At 35.8% G+C, this 24,267-nt stretch overlaps 2 protein-coding genes and 1 pseudogene across 2 annotated transcripts; 1 reads left to right on the forward strand and 2 right to left on the reverse strand.

Moving 5' to 3' along the window:
* Positions 1 to 3,431: 3,431 nt before the first annotated feature.
* On the reverse strand, positions 3,432 to 6,803 carry LOC147287362 (inositol oxygenase 1-like). The gene is made up of 11 exons (XM_086239580.1): positions 6,695 to 6,803; positions 6,240 to 6,351; positions 5,184 to 5,265; positions 4,845 to 5,049; positions 4,680 to 4,739; positions 4,542 to 4,594; positions 4,322 to 4,444; positions 4,125 to 4,194; positions 3,946 to 4,024; positions 3,756 to 3,837; positions 3,432 to 3,654 (listed from the first exon to the last, which is right to left on the reverse strand). The coding sequence occupies exons 1-11, from the start codon at positions 6,723 to 6,725 to the stop codon at positions 3,628 to 3,630; spliced, it is 924 nt and encodes a 307-aa protein (XP_086095706.1). The 5' UTR covers positions 6,726 to 6,803; the 3' UTR covers positions 3,432 to 3,627.
* Positions 6,804 to 11,627: 4,824 nt separating this feature from the next.
* Positions 11,628 to 15,223, reverse strand: MED6 (RNA polymerase transcriptional regulation mediator-like protein). Its single transcript, XM_086241252.1, has 5 exons — positions 14,951 to 15,223; positions 14,146 to 14,320; positions 13,773 to 13,842; positions 12,107 to 12,216; positions 11,628 to 11,878 (listed from the first exon to the last, which is right to left on the reverse strand). Exons 1-5 carry the CDS (start codon positions 15,190 to 15,192, stop codon positions 11,717 to 11,719), a joined length of 759 nt encoding a protein of 252 aa, XP_086097378.1. The 5' UTR covers positions 15,193 to 15,223; the 3' UTR covers positions 11,628 to 11,716.
* A 1,267-nt stretch (positions 15,224 to 16,490) lies between these two features.
* LOC147287364 (flotillin-like protein 4 pseudogene) lies at positions 16,491 to 18,379 on the forward strand (annotated as a pseudogene).
* The last annotated feature ends 5,888 nt before the right edge of the window (positions 18,380 to 24,267 follow it).

Here is a 24,267-nt window from a genome sequence, read left to right on the forward strand (position 1 = left end):
AATTCCTATGAATTGCTTCATTGGGATCGATTGACCATCTATAGAAGTAGTGGGATTCGTTAATCGTTATTAGCAAACATATTTGAACAAAACTATGACATGGATGTATGATATCATTGACAACTCTTGAGTGCAGATGTAACTACAAACGTTCTGACTTGGAAGGAGAGACTTCAAATTGCAGTAGATGCAGCACGAGGTAAGCACTTGATTTAACTTTGGAAGCATGCATTAATGATAAAATGTTCAACCATTAATTAACAAGGTGAGTCGTTGGCATTTTGCAGGACTGGATTATCTACATAATGGTTGCAAGCCCCCCATAGTCCATAGGGATCTAAAGACTTCCAATATTTTGTTAAATGAAAAATTGCAAGCCAAGATAGCCGATTTCGGTCTTTCTAGAGGTCTTGGAACTGAAAGTGTCACTCACGTATCAACAGGCCCCAAAGGGACATTTGGATACCTTGATCCTGAGTAAGTGCATGCATGTTAGCAATATAGACCCATACTGGATATTCACCCTGATGAAATTTGGTCCATATACAAGCGTTTCCACAGAAATGGCTTGAGTTTGCTGATGGGCATAGCCATTTAATATCCAATTTAGGATTTGCTTTATCAGATCTAGTTAACATTTTTTTTTTTAAATTTGTTCTGACCAGATATTTCTACACTGGAAGTCTGAACAAAAAGAGTGATATATACAGCTTTGGGATTGTGTTGCTAGAGCTAATAACAGGTAGAGAAGCAATAATAAAAGATGTAGAAGCTTTACCCATCCACATATGTCAATGGGTGAGTCCTAAATTTGAGAGCACGGAAATTGAAAACATAGTTGATTCAAGAATACAAGGCACCTACAACATCTCTTCAGCTTGGAAAGCCATAGAAATTGCCATGGCATGTCTGCTTCCTACAGCAAGCCAAAGGCCTGATATAATTGTTGTATACAATAATTTGAAGGAATGTTTGGAAATTGAGATGCCTTCTGAAATATGGAAGATCATGGAGAACAATGAGAACGATAGTGAGGGCAATATAGATGATACAAGTTCAAACAGCCCAATGATAATGGCCTCCCACATTGAGATTGAAACCGAAAGGCATACTACTTAGTAGTTTGTAATGTGCTACATATGAAATTTAAAATTTCTTACATTAATTTGTATATTTGTACAATTTAATTTGCACAATATTTGGTCTCTTTTATTTGTTGACAATAACATATCAAAAACTTGATCTGTTATTGCTTATATTATTGAACAGAACATATGTTATAGCTTATAAACAGAGGATGCTTGGTTTCTACGTATATATATGTACTCTTTCTGTTTTGCACAATATTTGCTGTCTCATGGAGACCCTTCCTCAGACTGAGTTTCAATTGGTGTAGCACAACATTCGCAACAAGAGCCTGCCGGTGCAGGTTCACAGCATACACATGCAGGGCATATAGGAGTTGTGTCTGCAACACAAACAAAATGAAATTTAACATCTAATTAAACCAAACTACAAAAGCTTTGCAGTGATCATATATTTCATATGCAGTAATTGTTATGGGAATTACCTTGAAAAAGGAATCGAGCTGCCTGAGAGGTCGAAATCGAAGACAGTACCATGGCAAAGATGAAGAGGGTCACCAAAGCCGACCTCATAGAGTGATCACCTGCCATTGCTGTGATTATGATCGTAATGGGGACATTGTGAGGACTGAGGAGGATATTTATAGGTTTCAATGGTCTTAATAATTAATGGACCAAGTTGTTTGATTTTTTCTATATATTGTTTGGGTTGCAAGTTGCGACTTGACTTTGCTGCAATAACTTGTACTTTGACCTTCTAGATATTTGCTTCTAAAAACCTTCACCATTAATTTCAAGATGTTAATATTAAATTTACAGGTTCATATATTATATTCAACAAATATATAAATATAGTATATGCATATATAAGGATTAATCAATATAACAGTCAACTGAGGTTTCAAGTTGATGACTAGAGAAGAACCAAGTACTCTGCCTAATTATAATCAAATAATTAAATTATTTGTCTAATATAATTCAAACAATTGAATTTGCCTCAAATAGAAAATAGAAATAAACAAATCTCTTGATTAAAGAATAATTTCCAATTACTAATGCTAAGGTTGAGTGTTGACCTAATAGACTACAGATCCCGACCATTTGGTAAGAATCTGGCTTTTTTTTTTTTTTTTTGGGTACAAGAATCTGGACTATTATTTAGATTGCATTTATTGTGAGATTGGACTTTTATTGAACTTATTGAACCTTGAGCTCTATCCCATTTTTCCATAGATCATAATTGACTTGGAAACTTCTTCAATAGAAAAGAAAAGAGAAATTCAGGGATGCCCAAATTGACAAAGAGAACTGAGCTTTGTCTTGTGCTAAGCCACCTAAATTGACAAAGAGTTGAGGGCATCTTAGTAAATTGCATGTCCCATGCTAATTGGATGTTCATTTGTTTAAACTAGAGTTCTAGAACCCTGGACTGACTTTGCTGAATATATCTGGATCTTAATATATTCAATGAAAAGTTTTTCAAAGTCATAAGTCTGGTTAATGTGATTGATCTGGTAGAAAATTTCCACACTTGGTTGTCTCTCACCTTCTGCATTATATGATTATAATCCCCCTTCTGAAATCCATGTAAAATTATTAATAACTAAATTTAACTGACAATTAAATGGGGAGAGTGGAAAAAGAAGCCAATGGATTCTAAATTAAGAAAGGAAACATTTTACATTTAAAGTGGAGTTGGGCCATTGGAGGTCTGGTCTTCTGGGGCAACAGTGACCCAAAGTCTAAGAAAGGCCCAAGTCAAAAGGTTAATTTACTTTTATATGAACTGCTACATGATGGTTGTGAAATATGATCAGTAAGATAACTGCTACCATGATGATTATGAACTTTTTTATTTACTTTTTCACTGGCTTGCTGGTATGGTAATACTTGGGGAACTACAGGTAATGCAGCCACGCAGGAGCATTGGGGTCATCAATTACCTAAGGAAGGCCCAAAAAAAAACCCAAGGCCCAAGTAATCTTTTGGACTATTATTGTCATAATTTGGCATATCTTTTTAATTATTGTTTTCTTAATTTAAATTTAAATTGTTTGTCATCTTTTCTATTATCTTGCAAGAACTTTAGGTTATTTAAGCCGAGAAAATATGGCATGAATTTGCTGCACCAAATTGTGAGTTTGCTTTTGGTGTTAATTGTGTTGTTTGAGGTTCGTGTTCGATTTATTCCACATCACTATGCCACTGAAAATTGTGAATTGAATCATTTTACCTCTTAAATTTTACTTTGATCTAGTTGAAATTGAATTTAGTTCAACTGAATAAAAAATAAAAAAAAAGATTGCTCTAGAGGAGGATATCGTAGGTATCCCACATCATCTTACTGGCATTTTATTGAGCAATCTAAATAAACATTTCAGATACACCATAGATAGAAGATTATTTTACACAAGGGCTTTATATAATAACAGCAAGGAAATGCAACTACAACTGTGAAATGTCATCTACTGTATATAGCTAGCTAGCAAGCTGTGCTGGTATCCACCCCTCACAACTCATCAAATGGAAGAGCAGGGAAATTTCACCATCTTAGCTTGGCAGAGAAGTACTGAAATAGCCAACAAGCAATGTGTAAATAAAAACCAATACTTATTGCAGGAAAAAAAAAAATTGAAATGTTGGGACCAAATGAAATCAGGTTGTGCTTACCTTTTCAATGAGAGAGAGATAGTATGGCTTCACCTTCTCAACGTCGATTCGAACCTTGCTCTTGCTGTAAAGGTCATACTTGCTGCATACAAAAAGACATTAAGCACTTAGACTAACTGAGAAATGAATGAAGCTCAAGCATAAAGACCATGAATTAAGAAATAGGAATTACAAAAACATATAGACCTACTTAAATACATGCAGCCACTTCAGATTTTCAACATCCTCCTCATTCATTAAATGCTTATATGCTCCTGCCTTATGTAAAGCTGCAATATAGGAAAGTTTCATCAGAACCAATTAATCACAAAAGTGGGTTTTTTTCATTTTCTGGTAAAATTTATAGTATTGTTCTGTTACTTCACATACCATAGAATGAGTGGTATCTAATGATGAACAGAGCTGCTGAAGGTAGAGTTGTATTATTCTCCTTGGCCACCTGATCAAAAAGTCATGCTAATTAAAGCTCTTATTGTGATCATTAATGAACTACAATTTTTTTTTGAGCATTTATAGTTGTACCGTAAAGTATAGATGGATAACAGGATCAAGGTTTGATGATATACCAAATACATGTAGTCATCGTGCCCCCATGACATCATTACATTGTTAAGTCCACATCCCTCTGAGTAAACTCCATATTTAGTGTTGTAAGAAGGATTGTTGTAGTCAGGATTTTCCTTGAAATACTGCAATAACAATGCCATAAACATAGTGTTTGATCAGTCAATAGAATTATGCATATATCTTTGGAATAGTGAATAAGTACATTTATAATAGAAGTACCTTGTGATGAACATTGGCCTCATCAAAAGCACAGCCAACTGGGAATGTGTCACCTGTAGTAAGGATCATGATCAGGAATTTTGCAGTTGAAAATATGTACTTAATTAGCATGATATAATGAAATTTGATGGTAATTACCTACAACAGCCCATTGAGGAAGCTCCCCAAAGCTAGGAAGAAGAAGCACCTTCCCAAGATCTGAAGCACATAAAGAATCAAAATAACCATTTACTTGCTGCATCATCAATTTTAATAAACTAATATAAAGTCCAACCAAATACATAATATTAAAGATGTTAGCACCATGGATCAGGCCAGTCAAGTGCAGCCAATCTTCATTGGGATAGTCCTTTCTAATGGCTTCAGCTGTTTGCAACAAGTGCTCGATTTGAGGTTCATCCAAGTCCGGATCACTCTCATCGACAACCTCATTGAGCAGTTCACAACATTCCCATATGTTCATCTCCACCCTGTTCAATTTGCTATACTCTTTTCTCATTCTCTGCACCTGTATTACAATGTTTTATATATACTTGCTATTAGCTTAGTGGATACAAATGAAAACAGACCAATACTTCACATACTAGTATATAAAAGTGTCACCAAAATGAAGCATAGTAATGGTTAGGCAAAATTACTTACAAAGTCATACGTCTGGTTTATGTGATTGATCTGGTAGAAAATTTCAACACTTGGTTGCCTCTCACCTTCTGCATTATAATCCCTGTTTTGAAATCCATGTAAAATTATAATAACTAAATTTAATTGACAATTAAATGGAGAGGGGAGAAATTCGACCAAAAAAAAAAAATGGAAGGGAGAAAGAAAGTAATGAATTTCTAAAATAAGAAAACAACTTTTGCCAACTTTTGTTAAGACTTAAAAGCAAAAGTATGTTGCAAGCCAGTAAAGTTGAGTTGGGACATTGTAGGCCTGGTCTTCTGGGTCAACAGTGACCCAAAGACCAAGAAAGGCCCAAGACAAAAGGTTTTTATGGGCATAGCCTAGGTCTGACCCAAGAGCCAAGAGTTAATGGGCTTGTCATAAAGCCTATGTTGGTTAACAATAAGAGGCCCATTTACTAGGCCTGAAACTGGATCCAAATACATCTAAATACCAATTACAGGCTTCATCTGATCAATTAAAATAGGCCTTTAACTTTGTTGCTTAAGGTAATTGAGAATCACCATAGTAACATTCTTCTGCAGCCCTTTATCCCATTCTTTTAAGGAAAATATCTATTAGCCTACTACAATTGGCCAAAAAGAAAACAAGTTAATGACAATCATTTATCCCACAATTTTCTGTTTGTTAGAAATTAATACCACATACAAAATTGCTAAATGATAAGAACCAATGTCTTAGCTAGTATGGCACTCCATGCCTTTACTCTGTTCAAAATGGATGTTACCTTATATATTAATTAATCTTCTTGCACAAAGTAAAAACATGTACCAGGTTTCCCATTTCTGTTCTTTTTCCTTTGTTGTCTTTTTCTTCTAAAATCTCAGATCATATGATTAGGTAGTTTTGTCTCTATATGATCAATCATTAATTTAGTGGTCATACTCATATACAGTCTATAGTAAGTTTTGCTTGTATATGATAAGAAGGGTAACATAGCTCCTATTGCAGATCATATTGGGATTTGATAGATTCAATTCTAAAAAATAAAAGTATGCCAATTAAGAGTATAACCTAAAAGTTTGTCCAAATGAGTTGGTATGTGGCACCACAAATCCATCATCCAAATCCAAGACCAAATCTTTTTCATCCTTAAAAACCTTTTTCTCTCCTGCTTCAACAACTCCTGTGATTAGAAAAGAGAAAAAAAAATGAAAATCAATTTATAATAAAGGATGGTATATTTTATAATCAACAAATCAAAAGAACTCATTGATGAACATAAATATTTTAAATTTTCATACTCAAAGCTCACAATTTAAGATCCCATGCACAACACTTTCCCTCACTTTCTCACTCAATTTCCACCAAATTAAACAAACCCAGATGAATAAAAATATTTTTTAGAACCAAAATAATGAACGAAAAAGAACTAAAAACAGAGAATACCAACTTAGACAATTGGCAACTTTTTGCAAAAGAAAACATAAGAAAAAAATAATAATATGCATGAAGCGGTGATAATGTACCCAACTCAGGCTGCTCAATGAGGATAGTCATCCTGAATCAAAATTGAAGCAGAAAATTTCAAGAAAACAAAGGATGTGATCGAACGCAGAAAATTGAACAGAATTAATCTGCAAAAAGAATTTGGGTTGGGTTGGCATTCTTGGCTTAGAAAGTGTTTGGTATTTATAGTTGGCCGGAGTCCTTTCCTGAGAATTCGGAGTTCCTGAGTCCTTCACTGAAAATCTACAAAAGTTTTTTGCTTTCTTCCACATTTTATAATTATCCATATTTATCAAAACACAAATTTCCAAACGACAAATATTATTTTACTCCAAAACTATAAAAGTAAAGAAAGAGAGTTGGCGACAGACTGACAGTCACCAGAAAGATAAACAATGTGATTAGTTGGGGCTTAAAAGAATAAAAAATCTTGTGGGACCCGCGCTCATTAGTCACTGCTGAGTCAGCTTTGCGTTGGACATCACAATCGCTTCAGAGCAGGGGGACCGACCTCGTAAGTCAAGTTGCGACCTTACGTCAATACACGTGTTGTCGTTATTAGACGATATTGCTGTTTAGTGTTTACGCTGACAGATTCGCCTGTGCGACGCCGTTTGGTAGCACAGTCTCTGACCCAGCTGTCCGTGACCGACGTGAGCTGGCTACGTGGCGAGCCGTGTGGCGCGGCTCGTGGATACATAAAGCATGGAGTCGTGACACGTGTCGAAGTGGCAGACCGTTAATATGTGGCTGCTAAGATTTGTATCGGTCGGCATGAAAGTTGGTGAGCTCAGAACTTGCATTGGACCGAAACGAAGGAGTCAAATGTACACCAAAAATACGGTAAATTATTTTGTATAACAGATATGGTATGTTGTTATATAATATAATTAATTTATGTGTTATAATAAGTGAATGTTATTAATAAGAGTAAATTTCAATTCAGTATTTTAAGTTTATTTTAAATTTTAATTCAGTATTTTATGTTTAAAATTTTGTAATGTTATACCTTATCTTTCTATTTTGTTGCAATGTCATATCTCTGTCAGTATGGCTGTTAAGAGATCTCTTAAATACTGATATAGTACTTATATGACACTCTCCCAATGATGACTGGATGTCACGTGCTTTGATAGCAGGTCACGCCATGCCACATGACATAAAAATCTAGAAACATGACACATAATTATTAATTTTTTTCCTTTCAATTTTTAGATTTTAAATTATTTTTTATGTCATGTGGCATAATGTGTCATGTTGTTAGATCACGTGGTATCCAATTAGCATTGTAAGAGTGCCATGTAAGTGCCACATCAGCTTTGAAGAGATCTCTTAACAATCATACTGACGAAGGTATGACATTGCAACAAATTGGAAAGATGAGGTATGACATTACAAGATTTTAAACATGAGGTACTAAATTAAAATTTAAAGTAAACTTGAGGTATTGAAATAAAATTAATCCTATTAATAATATACTTTATAAATATAAATATATCGTCCAATAATATTTTTATATTTAAATTAATTACACCATGTAATAATTTATAAATTATATCTAATATTCTTTTTAAAAGTACAATGACAGTAAAATTTGAAGCCAGTTGAATATTGCCACGTGTACATCATATTATGAGGTCTCGATTTTGGAACTCTGTTCTTGATTAGAAAATTCAAAAGTCAAAAAACCATTATCTAGATTATAAGATAATGAGAGAAATTTGTTACTAATAAGTTAATAACTATATTGAAGAAAATCGATTCCTAAATTTATTATAATTTTAATCTCTTATTTTATTTTTTGTTTCTCATTGCTTATAGTTTAAAGCTTACAAGTTTGATAAGACGAGAAATTGGCCCTATCTAAGTTTCTTTTACTTTGAAATTAAATAAACTTCTTCCTAATTCAGCTACGTACTAAAATCTTTTATCATTAAAGTATTGTTAAAAAATGTAAAGACAATCCTAGTCTAACACACATTAGAACTCGTCAATACTACGTCACTTGTCATTGAAAATTAGACCAGAGTGCCACAAAATTCCACTTTTTTTTGGCCAAGGAATTGAAAAGAAACTTAAATATAGTATTTAAATCAAACTGTTCCATTTCATTCGGGAAAAGAAGTGTTGTTAAATTGGCAAATATATATTATCATATTAACTAGCTTGTAATTTAGTGGCATTTTTCTCTATCATATGTCCAAGTTCAAATTTTCGTTTCTTAAAAAGAAAAAAATGTCAAACATATGCTCTAAGAATAATGAGGATGAGATGAACACATGAAGACTTTTCTTAAAAAAAATTTGGTGATGTTGGAAAAATATGATGAGTGACTAAATAAAAAGAAGGGATTCCTAATACCGTCACTCATTAATAAAAAATTTAAGGAAAAAAAAAACTAATTATGAACTACTAGTTAACTTTATTATTGGCTATTTAATTTAGTAGATGATACCTAATATCCTTTTGTTAGCGTAAATTCTAAATTCAACTTTCATAAACATTAGTTGATTAATAAAAAAGAAAAAAAAAGATTACTAGCTAAGCTCTAAAGCTGCCAGCTCGCATCATCGTATGTATTATACAATTGCATGTTGTTTCCTTGACAAAGCTGTTCTCTGACTTTGTCAATATATGAGAAGAAGAGAGCTTCCCTTCATGTTTTCATGGTCGGCACAAATATCTTATTTTCTTAATGATATTTGTTGGGCAAGTCACTTTTATTGGATAAGGCCAAAGTATATGCCTTGCTATGCTGCTTTATTAGATGTCCACTTGAATTAATTAAAAGGTAGTCCAAACTCCAAAGCAAAGAGACAAATATTTTTCACCTGTGCTCGTTTGCAAGCGACCATGAAAATTGAAATTGACATTTAACAAATATGATTAGAAAGCTTTATAAAAATCATTTTCTATAGCGGTCTAGCCGGAGTACGTACAAGCACTAAAGTTTACATTTGATGTGAATGGTGTAAAGATTTGCTAACCAAAGGTCGAAAGCAAGCACAAAACTAAGCATATTCCTTGTGTTCTCAAAACTAAGCATATTCATTGTTTTTTTAAGTCTAGTTGCCAACTTGAGAGGTAGCTCACTGTTTGGCAATGCAACATCTCTAATATGCACTCGCTCTTCATTCAAGACGATGAAGAGGATCTTCTGCTGCTCTTTGTAATACTGATTTTGTAATACCAAATCAAATGGCTCCACTCTTTGCTTAAATATAACTAAAGGCTTTACTTCTTAAAAAGTATAAATTAAATTCTAAAATATGAAATGAGTCTCATATTTATTAGTCCCTGCTGATCTTGTCATAGGGCCGACCAGGCCGGCCCAGTACCAAAGTGTAAGGCCCGGATCCTATCATTCGCAGAAACAGGCCGGCCCATAGCTCAAAAAATAGGGTCAGATTAGAGCTAACCTAATGAGCATGAGCCATTTTTACAGCGTGGAAGTGGTTTGGTCGCTAGTTGCTGGCTAACTAGAATCTTGGTTCGAAATGGTTTAAAACCCGTGCAAACAAGATCATATGAGTTTAATTAATCTTTTAAAATTATTGTCAGTTTCTATGCATTTTTAAGTTATGTAGTAATCTCACAAGGTAGCATATTCTGCCTAATTTTAAATGTAAAAGTAAAATTCTTAAAAGAGAATTATATAGGACAAACCAGAACAACTAAAAATAAATAAAGTTACATTCATACATGGGCTACATATCATGCTGCTAACACAAGTGTAGAATTGTAACTCAAAAGCTATACATAGGAAATGTGCAAAATATTAAAGATCTAGCTGGACCTCTTAAAGCCATTTTCATGTTGCTGTGTTACATGCCTGAACAACACCGTAAAACTTGATATAACTATGGTAAGAAGCATAATTAAGAATATTCAGTTATAATGTTTTAAACAAATCTAAGAGGTTAGTTGATACTTCATCAAGGTTGCACAAAGTGTCCTTTATTGTCTCATGGGTAGCTTCATCTTTATGCATACTCTGACAAGAGATCTATGCTTTGAGGATGCCAAAACATAACTATTCAATTTTCACCAATATCTTAAAATAATTTATAAATAATCTCAATAGTGTCTAAAAGCTGATATTTATATTTTTGTTATTTAAAAGAGTGGTATGAAATTGTCAAATTGTATACATCATACATATATTAAATCATCATATAATTAATATGAATGGTATACCATGTCCTTTGAATGAAACTACACCCTAAATTTTGTTCATAAGAATTTTTGTGTATTCATCTAGATATTTACAATTAGAGTTTATTTATTATAAGTATGTTAAAAAATAATTGTCGGTATATTAGATTTTACACATTTATTACACTAATCATCACCAATTGACTTTGACTCTTTGCGTAACACACTTATGAAATATTGATTTAATTGTATACTTGATTATTTTTTAATAGAGGTTAAATTGTTCATAGGCTAAATGTATTATATTTGTATTTAGGTTAAGAAACTTTTAAACTAAGAAATTGAGTTTTGAAGAGGTCTGGTTCTTAAAATAAAACAAATTACAAGAATAAATCACTAATGGTTGCAATTTTTTTGCTAGTGTAAATGTGAGAAAAAAAAATTACATAAAAGAAGTTGGGTCAAGAATAAGATACAAAATAATTAGATTCAAGTAAACCCACTCTTAACAGAAAAGCAAAAGCAAAATTAATCACTTAAATACAAAAGAAAAGTAAACTCACATTATCCATAACCATAAAGATCAAGTATCTAAATGATTTAATTAGTAAAGTAATTTGATTTCAATGATGTGAACTTGATCAAGTATCTAAATGCTGTGAACTTGTGAAGTTTGAGTTAAGTAATATTTAATTTAATTTAGTAAAAATCTCTGTAATGTTAATGAGAAGAATGGAATAGAAAATGAGAAAAAAAAAAGTTTACACATTAGTAATAGTATCCTTCAACTTATACTGATTTTTATCAAAAGTTTGCTGGGGCCATGGCCCCTCTTAGTCCCTTCTATGTTCCGTCCCTGGACAAGAAGCAGAATTGGTTACCCTACTCTACAGTTTCATTCTTTTAGCTGGGCCTTGATCAATGATAGGATCTACTGCAGGTTGTTGTGGCTCTCCAGCTTGCTGGGTTTCAGGGTCCTTCTCAGCTTCTGCATTGGGAATGGGAACATAGCCTTCTGGAAATGGTGGTGGTGGTGGGGCTGGTGGTAGCTGCATAAACAGGGTGATAATCAGGAGTTACTCCTAGTAATACATTTGTGACGAGAAAATAACTACAAGCTTCCCAAATTACACTCCATTACTTTAGTGCAATCTGGATTGTTTTGCACATTGTCATCCATCATATTGATATTCATCCGTATCCTTTAGTGCAAAACAATTAATTCTCTTCAATATAGGAACATGGGAGAATATTTGTTTAAGTTCAATCATAATTACCTTGCGCTGTAAGGATTGAAGAATATGGTCTACTCGCTTGACTTCCTTAAAGTCGATTGTCTCTTTGCTGACCTTTGATTCAAAGGCTGCAGTCTCATTTTCCGAATCAACTGCACCACAAAAATCTATGAGTTGAAAAATAAAAATAAAAATAAAAGCAACTTAAAACATATAGAAATAGGACATGCTGCACATGCACATACAGAAAAGAGCATTCTCATATTTGCAGGGTATTCAGAAGATCTTTAGTATTGCATACACCAGTCATCATTGTATGCATGATAGTTCATGGTCACCATGTTTAAAATGCATGATTTCAAGAATTTAACTGGAGATGGACTGCATTCATATTTCAGAGAGCAGTGCAATCCATGTGTAGCTGCATACATATCTACCCGATCGGAGCTAATCTAAAAATTCATGGACTGGATTGGCTTATTTATTACAGAGCTCTAGTTGGCATTGGTCCTTTAATCCCTCAAGCCCACAAGGTTGGCTTGGTTGAAATTTGACTTCATATCTGACCTGAACCAACTCATGTACATTGCTAGCATCCAGATTGTCATGTTCCTTAAAAACAAACCTCATTCATGAAACACACAATTGATGCTGTAATAGGTACTGCATTTCACAAAAATTGACATCTTAAATAATGATCCCTAGAATTTGAAAGCAATGGTTGGACAACAATGGGTGGTTGCATGATTTCGTGCTGTTCAGTCCTATTCCAACACTTTTATTGCCAAAATAAACAAATAGAGGGTTGATTTTGAATTCTGCTGTTTTCGCATGGGGTCTTTTATGCTGCTATGATGTGCAATAGATAAAAAAATAAAAATGTGATTGGTTCAGGATTCAACTTGCCTGCCCCTATTTCTCATAACTCCAAAGATCTCCTAAAGCCAAATTAACAAGCACATGGTAAAGCACATGTAAACTGCAGAAAAACATGGGAATTTGGGATATTGCAAGGCCTTTGAATTTTGAACACTGAAGCTTGAGATGTATACTGAGAAAACCAACATAATTGATATGACTAGCCAATCTAGAAAATAAAATAGAATGAAAAGAAACTTTAGTTATATGACTAATTCTTTTAGGCCAGAACTGATATCACTAATTAAACAGAATTCAAAAAACAGGTACCAAAATGCCAAAAGGACTCATTTGAATGCTAAAACAAATAAGGGTCACTTCAAATGCCATGTAAGACACACTGAACCAAGTCAATTCTAGAACAGCATAACAAGGCAATCACATGCAATTGATACTAGCTCCCCCAATGCCACAACAGAGTTTTTTACCCATTCAAACAAATAAATTATATTTTTGCAACACTGAACTGAAAAAGATCTAGGAGCATTAGCTAAATAGATACAAAAATTAGCTTTCTTTTTGCATATTTTCTCAAAAATGACTTGGTGCATTTTTCAACTGGGATTCAGCATATCCTGTGCGAAAAGCTACCAAAATATAAACATAAAGAGTCAAAAACAGTAAAGGAACCCCATATAACTTTCATGGAGCACGAACAAAAATAAGTTACTATCACTCATACAACCAAGACACTATTGAGAACCCTTCCCACTGCCTTACATATTATCATTTGTCAAAGATCATATTTATATAATGAAGAAATAGGGCAAAGTAAGTGGTGCTCAAATACCGTATCCAATCTTCTCCAACTTTGAGGCAGCAGTGGTAAAAGCCTTAGATATATAATAGAGAGCACGTCCCTGCAACATGTGTAGACAATCAGGACGAAATAAATGAACTATGCTGATTAATTCCAAGTTCTATGAACAAATCAAATAACTGCTAGATCACCGTCCAACGATTGTATGATATGTACTGTCTTTAACTTAAAAACTAGAAAGAACAATAACCAAGCACAGCTTCCATAAAGGGATACTGAGTATGAATTGGAAATTACTTGAAGCTACTAGTTCTTTTATGATATTATTATGGAAATGCTAGGAACAACTCGTTCTGATAAGTTCTGATCTGTTCAAACCATTCCCAGGGAAGAAAAAACTTACAATTCGAGCCGCAAAAACATTGCAAAGCTGCGGTGCTTGGTAAATTGAACCATCCAAGACATAATAAGTTAGCATCGGTGTAACTTTCTCAGGACCGTCCCTCTTTTGTTTGCGTATAACAAAAAGGTGCGGCTCCATAACTTCACTCAGCCAGTATTCTGTGCCTGTCATTTTTCTGTAAAACAAAAAGTAACCATTGTGAGCTGTGCCTAATCCCAACCATTTGGGGTCAGCCACAATAACCATATAATCAATCTGCAATCTGTTTAAAACCAAAGCCATGTCCATGAGACCACAAAATTGTTGGTTCTTCCTCATTATATATATTTATATATACATATCTAATCTAATTGCTCCATCGAAGAACCACTCATCACTCAGGTTTCAATAGCCTAAATAACCTTAACCATACCAATATATAATGCGGTTCTGCTAATAACATTAAACCTTTTCTTCTTTTAATGAACAAGTCAATGTAGAATATACCAGTCCAATGCATTTGTGCTTCTTAAACCTCTTATTTCATTGCCCCAGATTAAAAAAAATAAAAAACTCATCTTTCAAATTCCTATTATCCATAACCAAAATATTGGCTCTTGAGCTATACCCACTAGAAATGTCACACAAAACAACCTGATATTTACTCCAGAATCCAATAAACTGGCTAATAACTTTTAATTTTTCTAACAAATTGAGAAACCCTAGCTAACTAAGAACTACTAAACATACGAATCACTAAAATTCACTAAAAAAAATCAGAAATTGAAGAACATTTTGAAAAATTGCAGAGCTGGGGTTGACTTACAAGAGGTGATCTCGGTCAAGGGGGTGAATGGAGCGTTGACGGAGCTGTTCATTGTTGCAGGTCCAGTCGTAGAAGGGAGAGATGGCAAAGTAATCGAAGACCAGATTGCGATCGAGAGGGAAAGAGTTCAGCCAAAGCTGGTCCTTGAAGCATATTCCGGTCATGTCAGTGCCCGGCGGCTGTGCTGCCACCGGCGCCGGGATACCCTCCATGCTCGGCGGCCCCACCAGTGGCGTTGACATTCTCTTCTATTCTTTTCTCACTGGCGGGCTGCTCTGCCTCCTCCTCTTTGTCAATAACTTATACAGTTATACGCGGTCTGGCGGGGAAAAATAATTACTTTTATCTTCTTTTTTTTTTATTTGGGTCAATAGACTCAATAATTAGTTAATTACTAAAATAAAATTATAAAACAAAATGCATTAACGAATATGTAATTTTAAAAAAATTTATTAGTTTATTTGTAATTGATTATTGAAAGTATCTATTGAAAATAAGTTATAAAACTTCTAACTTAAGTTATAACGAGTACTACTATTTGACACCTACCTCTATTAAGTATGGGTAATGACATGATCAGTTGAGTACAAATAATAATACTACTTTTTGTTATGATGAGTTGAGTACTACTTTTTGTGCTGGTACAAATTATAATACTTGGGCAAATGAAAACAGCAAAGGATTGGGTGAATAAATTATTTGGGATGTACTTTGGATGTGCCATGTGTGCGTTTGAAGTATATATGTTTGTGTTGGGAATAGACTATGTTCCTTGACTTTTAAGCCCACCACTGCCAATCTTGGGCCAGCTTCCTTGTGTGGGTTTGAATGGCTGTTTGTTGGGCCTTGCTCTTGCGCTTTTGGGCTTATTTTATTTATTTACCCAAAAACGATCATGCCTTTTGTCGTATTTGAGTTGAGGGACCAAACTGTTACCACATGGAACATTTTCGATCCAATTAAATAATTTAAATTACCAGCTCTGTATGGAGGCCTGAAACAAAACTGTCTGCAACATGCCAGCTTTCCTAGGCCGACGCCGTGTATCAATTCATAGGTAATGTTGGCTGTTTATACATGAATTTATTCGCATGCCATTCCAAATTTTGCTAATTCATTCGTTAAGTACAACCAAATACTGATGATTTCTTGTACTATGTACATGCATTATCAAAGTACATGGTTGACAATTGCTTGTTTTAAACGTCTATATAATTATCTTTCTGGGATAAATTTTAAATACTAATCACTAACTATTAATCAACTCGTCTGCCACATCATTTCTTCCGAGGCAATAGAAAGTCAGAGGTCTTGATTAATAGAAAGTCATTCTACCACTCCTAGCTCCTTGTTGATTACATATACTGTGAAAGTCTTTGAGTCTTGGACTCTACGCCAATCTCATTATTATTTTTTTTTTTTGGCCACTTACGCCAATCTCACTATATATACTCATATTGTTCATTTCATTTCATTATTCCCTCCCCTCATATCACAACCCTAAACCCTAAACCCTCTCTCTCTCTCTCTCTCTACAACCATGTACAAAGTTGCGAGCCCTTCCGAGTACTTGGCCATCACCGGAGTCGGAATCGACGACATAAAGATCACGAAGAAGGCATGGATCCTCCCGGGCCAGTCCTCGATGATGTTCGATGTGTCCCCCGTGAACTACACGTTCGAAGTCCAAGCCATGAGCGCCGAGAAGCTCCCCTTCATCCTCCCCGCCGTCTTCACAATTGGCCCCCGTGTCGACGACTTCCCCTCCCTCCACAAGTACGCCAAGCTCATCTCCCGCCACGACAAGCTCTCCAGCCACGTGAAAGAGCTTGTCCAGGGCATCATCGAGGGCTAGACACGTGTCCTGGCGGCCTCGATGACGATGGAGGAGATTTTTAGGGGGGCCAAAGAGTTCAAACAGGAGGTGTTCGAGAAAGTCCAGCTAGAGCTCAACCAATTCGGGCTGTTGATTTACAATGCAAATGTGAAGCAGTTGGTGGATGTTCCGGGGCACGAGTATTTTTCGTACCTTGGGCAGAAGACGCAGATGGAAGCGGCCAATCAGGCGAGGGTGGACGTGGCGGAGGCGAGGATGAAGGGAGAGATTGGGTCGAAGCTGAGGGAGGGGCAGACGCTGCAGAACGCGGCAAAGATTGATGCGGAGACCAGGATCATAGCAACGCAGCGGCATGGGGATGGGAAGAAGGAGGAGATTAGGGTGAAGACGGAGATCAAGGTTTATGAGAACCATAGGGAGGCTGAGTTGGCGGAGGCCAACGCCGACCTGGCCAAGAAGAAGGCCGGGTGGACTAAGGAGGCGCAGGTGGCGGAGGTCGAGGCGGCCAAGGCGGTGGCGTTAAGGGATGCGGAGCTGCAGAAGGAAGTCGAGAGGATGAATGCGTTGACTAGGACGGAGAAGCTTAAGGCTGAGTTCTTGAGTAAGGCCAGTGCTGAGTATGAAACAAAGGTAATCAATTTTATATTCTTTTTGCTTGTTTTAATCCTAACTATTTTTCAGAAAAAAAAATAATTAACTCTTTTTTCCCCTTTAATGCATACAATTCTAAAAAAAAAAAAAAAAAATTTCAAGTTTTTTTGGTAGTGAAATTTACAAATTAGTAATGAATTCATTTGTGCATAAATAAGAAAATTTTAGTTTCCAATAATTCAAAAGCAAAACAAAGTGAAATTATGCTGCTGCAAGTTGTGATTGTTATGTAAATTTCTATCATCATCTTAAGAATTGATGTGATAAGTATACATTAGTTACTACTTACATAAGGTACGTAAAAGCATTAGTGTACATGCACAATGATCTTAGAATTAATAGTTAATGATCCATAATATCATGGCTTTATCTACCACGTACCAATATGCTATTCTCAATTAACAAAGGTACAAGAGGCAAATTGGGAGCTCTACAAGAAGCAAAAAGCCACGGAAGCAATTCTTTACCAAAGACAGAAAGAGGCCGAGGCACAAAAAGCAATAGCCGAGGCGGAATTCTACGCGCGTCAACAACATGCTGATGGAGAGTTATATGCAAAGAAGAAAGAGGCTGAGGGTCTCATGGCCCTCGGCCAAGCCCAAGGCGTATACATACGCACTCTTCTCAACGCTGTGGGAGGCAACTATGCCGCCGTGAGGGACTTCCTCATGCTCAACAACGGCATGTATCAAGAAATTGCCAAGATCAATGGGGAGGCCGTGCGCGGGCTTCAGCCCAAAATTAGCATTTGGACTAATGGCGGCGAAGGCGGAGAGGCCCCAGGCGGCGGCGGCAATGTGGCTATGAAGGAGATTGCTGGGGTTTATAAGATGTTGCCGCCGTTGTTCAAGACTGTTCATGAACAGACTGGGATGCTGCCCCCAGCTTGGATGGGCACTTTGTCTGATTCTCAGTCTGCCAATAACTCAACTCTCAATTGAGTTTCATTCATGCAGCATGCACGTACTAGATCTATCATTTTCATTTCATTTGTTTGTTAAAAAATATCATGCATTTTGTTTTTGGGTATTTCTTTCTTAATTGTCTGTATTATATTCATGACTATATATGGTATATATTTGTTGATGTCCTATAATTTGCTCAATTAGTCCATGCTGTTGTGTGAAACATTATGGCTTTTGCTTTATTAGGATGGAAATATATATACGTAGCCACTTTCCATTGTTCTTTTCCCATTAGTCTAAAGTTAATAGGTGCTCATTTCCATGTTAGAAAGTAAGATGATTGTTTTTTTTTTGTTCTAAATCTTCCACTATGGTTGGTGCGCATATATTTTATCTTCCTTTACATGGAAAGAACATTTATTTTTGTATAAATCATTAAATCCAACACAAATTGATATATGTTTGACTTTGATTTTTAATTAAAATTAAATTAACATGTGTAGTGATTAGCTTGTAATTGGTTTATAACGAATGACTCCTTACATTTAAGGAGTCAACTACGTACTTTCCTAATTTATTTGCACTCAGTGACATAATTGTCTATTTAAACCTTTATTAATTAGGTACAAAGTCATTATGTGTCTTCCTAACTCATTATATATTAGGTCAGTATATAAGAGAAATATAGAAACAATAAATTATAATAATTTTACTTATTATACATTTGTAATCTTTGGTTAAACTTATTGATCCTAAATACAATGTTCACAAATTGAAAAGCAATGAGATTATGCCATTCGTTTTACTAGTTCTCACTAGGGATGGGCATTTAAACCGTGCATCGGAAAAACCGGCCGGACCGGACTGGAAAAAAAACTGAAGAAAACAGTGTTGACCAATTTTAGTCAACATTGGAACGAAAATCGGACCAGATCATCATGCTTGCCTCCTCCTCCTCTCTCTCCCTTTGGTCTCCGCCTCCCTGGAGAACCGCGGTGGAGAATCGAACTCTAAATGGTTTGGTTTGGTTTGGTTTGGTTCTTTCTCCTCCCTCCCTGGTTTTCAACATCGAACCGGACCAGTGAATCATTTCCGACGCGGCGCACAGTTCCAAGGGTGAACCGGGCCGAATCGAACCATGCCCACCCCTAGTTCTCACGATCACTAGTTAGATAAAAAATTTTAATTTTAAAATTATGGGTTCTAGTTTTCGGTTGGAGAAGAAGACAATGAAGCCCCTTCTAATATTGAGAGAGAAGAAGGGGACTTTTCATTTGAAAAACAGAAAACATATTTAAATCAAATTTCAGTTTTTACTTTTTACTCATCCACTTTCTCTCTTCAACACTCTTTTACTAATCATGGCCTAAGGGTGAGACTGAGAGTAATACATGGCCTGAATAGTGTTTTTGTGACCTGAATAGTGCTGAGAGTGATAGTCATATGTGCTGAAGCTACAGTGGTGCTGAGAGTCATAGTTAAGAGTAATATAGTTGTACCAAATTAATTATGCCTAATTGAGATTATTTGATGGTTAAGTTATAATTTATAACTTAAATAGAGAAAATTTTTCAAAAATGACATGTACTTTGGGGTCAATCCTATTTTAGGACACACGTTTGAGTTTGTGTTAGTGTACGACACATATTTACAATTTGTGTTATTGTAGAACGCACCGTCAACTTTGTTACATTTTCCGTCCAAATGAGGAATAATTTGGTCATTTCATATTAAATAAAATTTTAATTCAATTTCTAACTTCATTAAAATAAAATAAGGGTTAATTACATATATATACCTTAACTATACATCACTTATTAACTGGGTACCTCTGGTTCAAAAACTTTCATTTGGGTACCTCAACTTTAATATTTCTTCAACTAAGTACCTTCGTTAGTCTGACCGTTATCTGCTGAGTTGGCGCTGACGTGGCATACGTGGACCCCACCATTAAATATTGACTTGACATTTAAAAATAGCCACATGTACAAAAATTAATAAAAAAATAAAAAAACCCATTAAAATTATATTAAATAGAAAAAAAAAAGACAAAAAAAAAAAAAAAACCAGCCCTCCCTGCCCGACTTCACCTCCCTACCCAGCCCCCTCCCTCCCCCTTCCTCCCCTACCAATCCCCGCCCCTCCCTCTGCCACCCAGCCCCAGCCAGCTCCATCGCACCCCCCCACCCCAGCCCGCCCCTATCCTGCCCAACCTAACCTCTTCCTCTTCCTCTTCCTCGACGCCCCTCACCCCCAACACGCCCCCTGGCGCCTCCTCTCCCAGCAACACAACTGGGTTCTCACCCCCTCGGCACGGCGAGTCCCTTGGCACCTTCAATTTGGTTATCTGAGCTGCAACGGCGGCGATTCGAAGGGAAGGCCGTCGGGCTCCACCGTTGACTTTTTGTTCCCGGCAGCGATGCAAGGTCAGACCACCCCCAATTGAATCCTCTCGTTGTTTTGAGCATGTTGGTGCCTTTGGATCGATCATCGGACCACCGTAGCTCGTGAATCGAAGCTGATAAGCCAACGACGTTATGTTCTGTTTGTGAAATTTGTGTTATTTTGTGGTAGTTGTGCTGGTCTAGAATGTTAGAAGGGGAGGAGGCTGAAAAAATTCTAGAGAGAGTTGCAGAGAGAGGAGGAGGCCAAACTCGCCGGAGAGAGAGAGAGAGAGAGAGAGAGAGAGAGAGAGAGAGAGAGAGAGAGAGAGAGAGAGAGAGTAATCTGTACGAGAGAGTTGCAGAGAGTCGGGGAAGAGAAAGTGATAGGAGAGGAAAGGAAGAGGCTGGGTTGGGCAGGACAGGGGCGGGCTGGGGTGGGGGGGTGCAATGGAACTGGTTGGGGCTGGGTGGCAGAGGGAGGGGCGGGGATTGGTGGAAGAAGGAGGTGTTGCAGAGGGGAGGGGAGGCAGAGAGAAAGAGAAAGAGAAAGTGAGAGGAAGGAAGTCGGTCGGGTCTGGTCGGGGTGGGGTGGGGTGGCGGGGGGAAGGTGTGGCCTAGGTTTGGGGGGGAAGGACGGGGGTGGCCTAGGTGGGGGAATGGTGAGGGAGGAAGGGGGAATGAGGGGGCTAGGTGGGGAGGTGAGGCCGGGCAGGGGAAGCCAGGCCTGGCTTCGTTTTTTTTTTTTCAATTTTATATAATTTTAAGGGTTTTATTGATTTTTTTATAAATTTTTGTCTACGTGGCTTTTTTTAAAAGACAAGTCAACGTTTAGTGGTGGGTCTGCTTGTGCCACGTCAGCGCCACATAGGCAGTTAACGGTCCTTCTAACGGTCAAAGTAACAGAAGTACTAAGTTGACGAAATATTGAAGTTGATGTACCCAAATAAAAGTTTTTGAACATGAGGTACCCAGTTGACAAGTGATGTATAGTTGAGGTATATATTTGTAATTAACCCATAAAATAATATTAAAAAACAAAAAATCAAATAAAAATTAAATTTAAATAGTTTTTTAATTAAAAAATAGAAAAAAAATAAAAGCTGAACCGTAAACCTCCCTTTTCTTCTTCTTCCCCACACCTTCTGCAAACCGCCCATTCCCATTTTCTTCTTCTTCCTCCCTTAACAATCCACAAAAATAAAACACCCCACCCCAACCCCAGCTTCTAAATTTCCCATTTCTTCTGCAAAATAAAATTAAAAACAAAAGAAAGCCCAAAAAAAAAAAAAAACACCATTCTGCAGATTGCATCAACCCTACCTATTTTGCAGATTGCCCCAGCCCCACCCCTATATACCTCCTCCTCCTCCTTCTTCTTCTTAAACAATCCAATAAAAAAAAAAAAAAAACCACCATTCTAAATCCCAAAAAAGAAAAAAAAAAAATCAATTTTCACATTGCAAATAGAATTATTGCAAATAGAATTTCATATTTATAAAAACTAAATCAATTCAGAAAATCCAAATAAAACAAACAAACAAAACCAATGCAAAGAGAGAGTATCGATCGGTGAGTTTTTGCTAGGGCTAAGAGAGACACACAGAGATAAGTAGAAACCCTCTTCATATTGCTTCCCACCTCCTATGTTGCTTGCCATCACGATGTCGACACACGACACCACCAAATCCATTGAATTCAGAGCCAAATAATCTACAAACCCATGGCCCAATCTTCAAAACCCAAGCGGCATCGCCGATCTTCAAAACCCATGTGACGTCGATGTGTCTTTATAGTTTCTGTCACTAAGAGATGAGAAAGATGGAGAAGAAGAAGAAGAATGTCACTGAGAGATGTGTTGATCTGCACTGCCTGCCTCCTCATTCATTTTTTTTTTTTTATTGCTTTTTATTATTTTAAGTTTTTGTTTGTTTTTAAAATATAGGGGTGAATTATCAATTTTGACCCATAAAAATAAGTCAAGTGCGTGGCACGTGGTTTATTTTTAACGAAAAATGTAGTAGAGTTAACCGTGCGTTCTACAATAACACAAATTGTAAATATGTGTCATACACTAATACAAACCCAAACGTGTGTCCTAAAGTAGGATTGACCCCAAAATATGTGTTCTGTTTGAAAAATTTTCCCACTTAAATATTTATAAAATTTATACCATTTGTATTATTTTAATGAGATCTTTAATTTAAGGTTAATATTAAATATATTTGAATATATTCATTTTATAACCCAACATCCAAAGAAGCAAAGCCTACATGTTAATTTTTCTTTTTTATTTTTTTGTATTTTTTACGTATTTTTATGTATTTTTTATTATAATTATAATGGTAATTAATTAGATGGGAGCCGTTGATCACCAATGGTCAAATGAAAAGGAAGGTCCAGATTGCGCCACATGTTTGGGCCATTTTTTTTAAAGTAAAGGTCGATTAAAGGGGACCGTATTTTGATTTGCAAACGGTCCTTTAATCTAGACTGTTGGTGCACTACACGCGCTCAACAAAGAGAGTCGTGCGACCTCTGCTGCGCTACAGTAAAGCTTTCGGCATCTTTTTATGTTTTTGTTGCTTTCCCATTTCGCCATTAAACAATACCTTTATTCCAACAAAAAGTAACCGGCCCAAATAAAGGTTTATTTCATGATTTACCACCAAAAATTGTTTTTCATTCCAAATTACCACCTGAAAGTTTTTTTGTCCTAGGTTACCACCTATAACTTACACCCGTGTCCCATTTTACCTTGTTTCGTTAATACCTCCATAAAAAATGCTGATGTAGCGCGCTAGATGTGCGCCATGTGTCACATCTTTTATTTTATTTTCGGATTTTTGCTATTTTCCTATTTTTATAAACTTTGAAAATTAATTAAAAATAGCTTCAGACTTAGAAAAATACACAGAAAATTCCTACGAACTCATCTTGACTATTACTAATTTACTATGGGGTTAAAATACCAATTTTTCCTCTTAATGTTTCCAGAAAATTTGAGAAGTCCCAATTTATTTCTAGAAAATTAAGCAAAATTTTCCTCTATTACATAAATTCTAGAAAAATTCTAGAATTTCCGTAAAGTCTCGAACGAATTCTTAATAATATTTTGGAAATTACGAAAAACCTGTTTTACAAAATTCTTTCGAGACTTTACAGAAATTGTAAAATTTTTCTAGAATTTATTTTATAGAGGGAAATTTATTTTCCTCTAAGACCAGAAGGTCTTTTGGGTAGCAGGTGTTCACAAGAAAGGTATTGTTAGTTTTTAGAAGACCAATGGTGCAGACCTCGTATTTTTTGTAGTTCAGGAGATTATCCTATGAATTTTCAAAGAATCTTAGAGTATTTTAATTTTCTAGAAATAAATTTGAACTTCTCAAATTTTCTAGAAACACTTAGAGGAAAAATTAGCATTTTGACCCCATAATAAATTAGTACTAGTCAAGATGAGTTCTTAAGAATTTTCTGTGTATTTTTCTAAGTCCGGAGCTATTTTTAATTAATTTTTAAAGTTTATAAAAATAGGAAAACAAC

Source organism: Dryas octopetala, chromosome 4 (assembly GCF_963921425.1).
Source record: "Dryas octopetala chromosome 4, drDryOcto1.1, whole genome shotgun sequence".
NCBI lineage: Eukaryota > Viridiplantae > Streptophyta > Magnoliopsida > Rosales > Rosaceae > Dryas > Dryas octopetala.

Excerpts from the sequence above, each read along its gene's own strand:
- LOC147287362 (XM_086239580.1), bottom strand. The coding sequence starts at position 6,725 with ATGACTATCCTCATTGAGCAGCCTGAGTTGG. Across the intron at positions 6,352-6,694 it reads CATTGAGCAGCCTGAGTTGG|GAGTTGTTGAAGCAGGAGAG; the intron begins GTACATTATCAC and ends TTCTAATCACAG. Across the intron at positions 4,025-4,124 it reads TAGATACCACTCATTCTATG|CTTTACATAAGGCAGGAGCA; the intron begins GTATGTGAAGTA and ends CCTATATTGCAG.
- MED6 (XM_086241252.1), bottom strand. The coding sequence starts at position 15,192 with ATGTCAACGCCACTGGTGGGGCCGCCGAGCATGGAGGGTATCCCGGCG. Across the intron at positions 14,321-14,950 it reads CTTGACCGAGATCACCTCTT|AAAAATGACAGGCACAGAAT; the intron begins GTAAGTCAACCC and ends TTTGTTTTACAG. Across the intron at positions 11,879-12,106 it reads TTCAATCCTTACAGCGCAAG|CTACCACCAGCCCCACCACC; the intron begins GTAATTATGATT and ends CTGTTTATGCAG.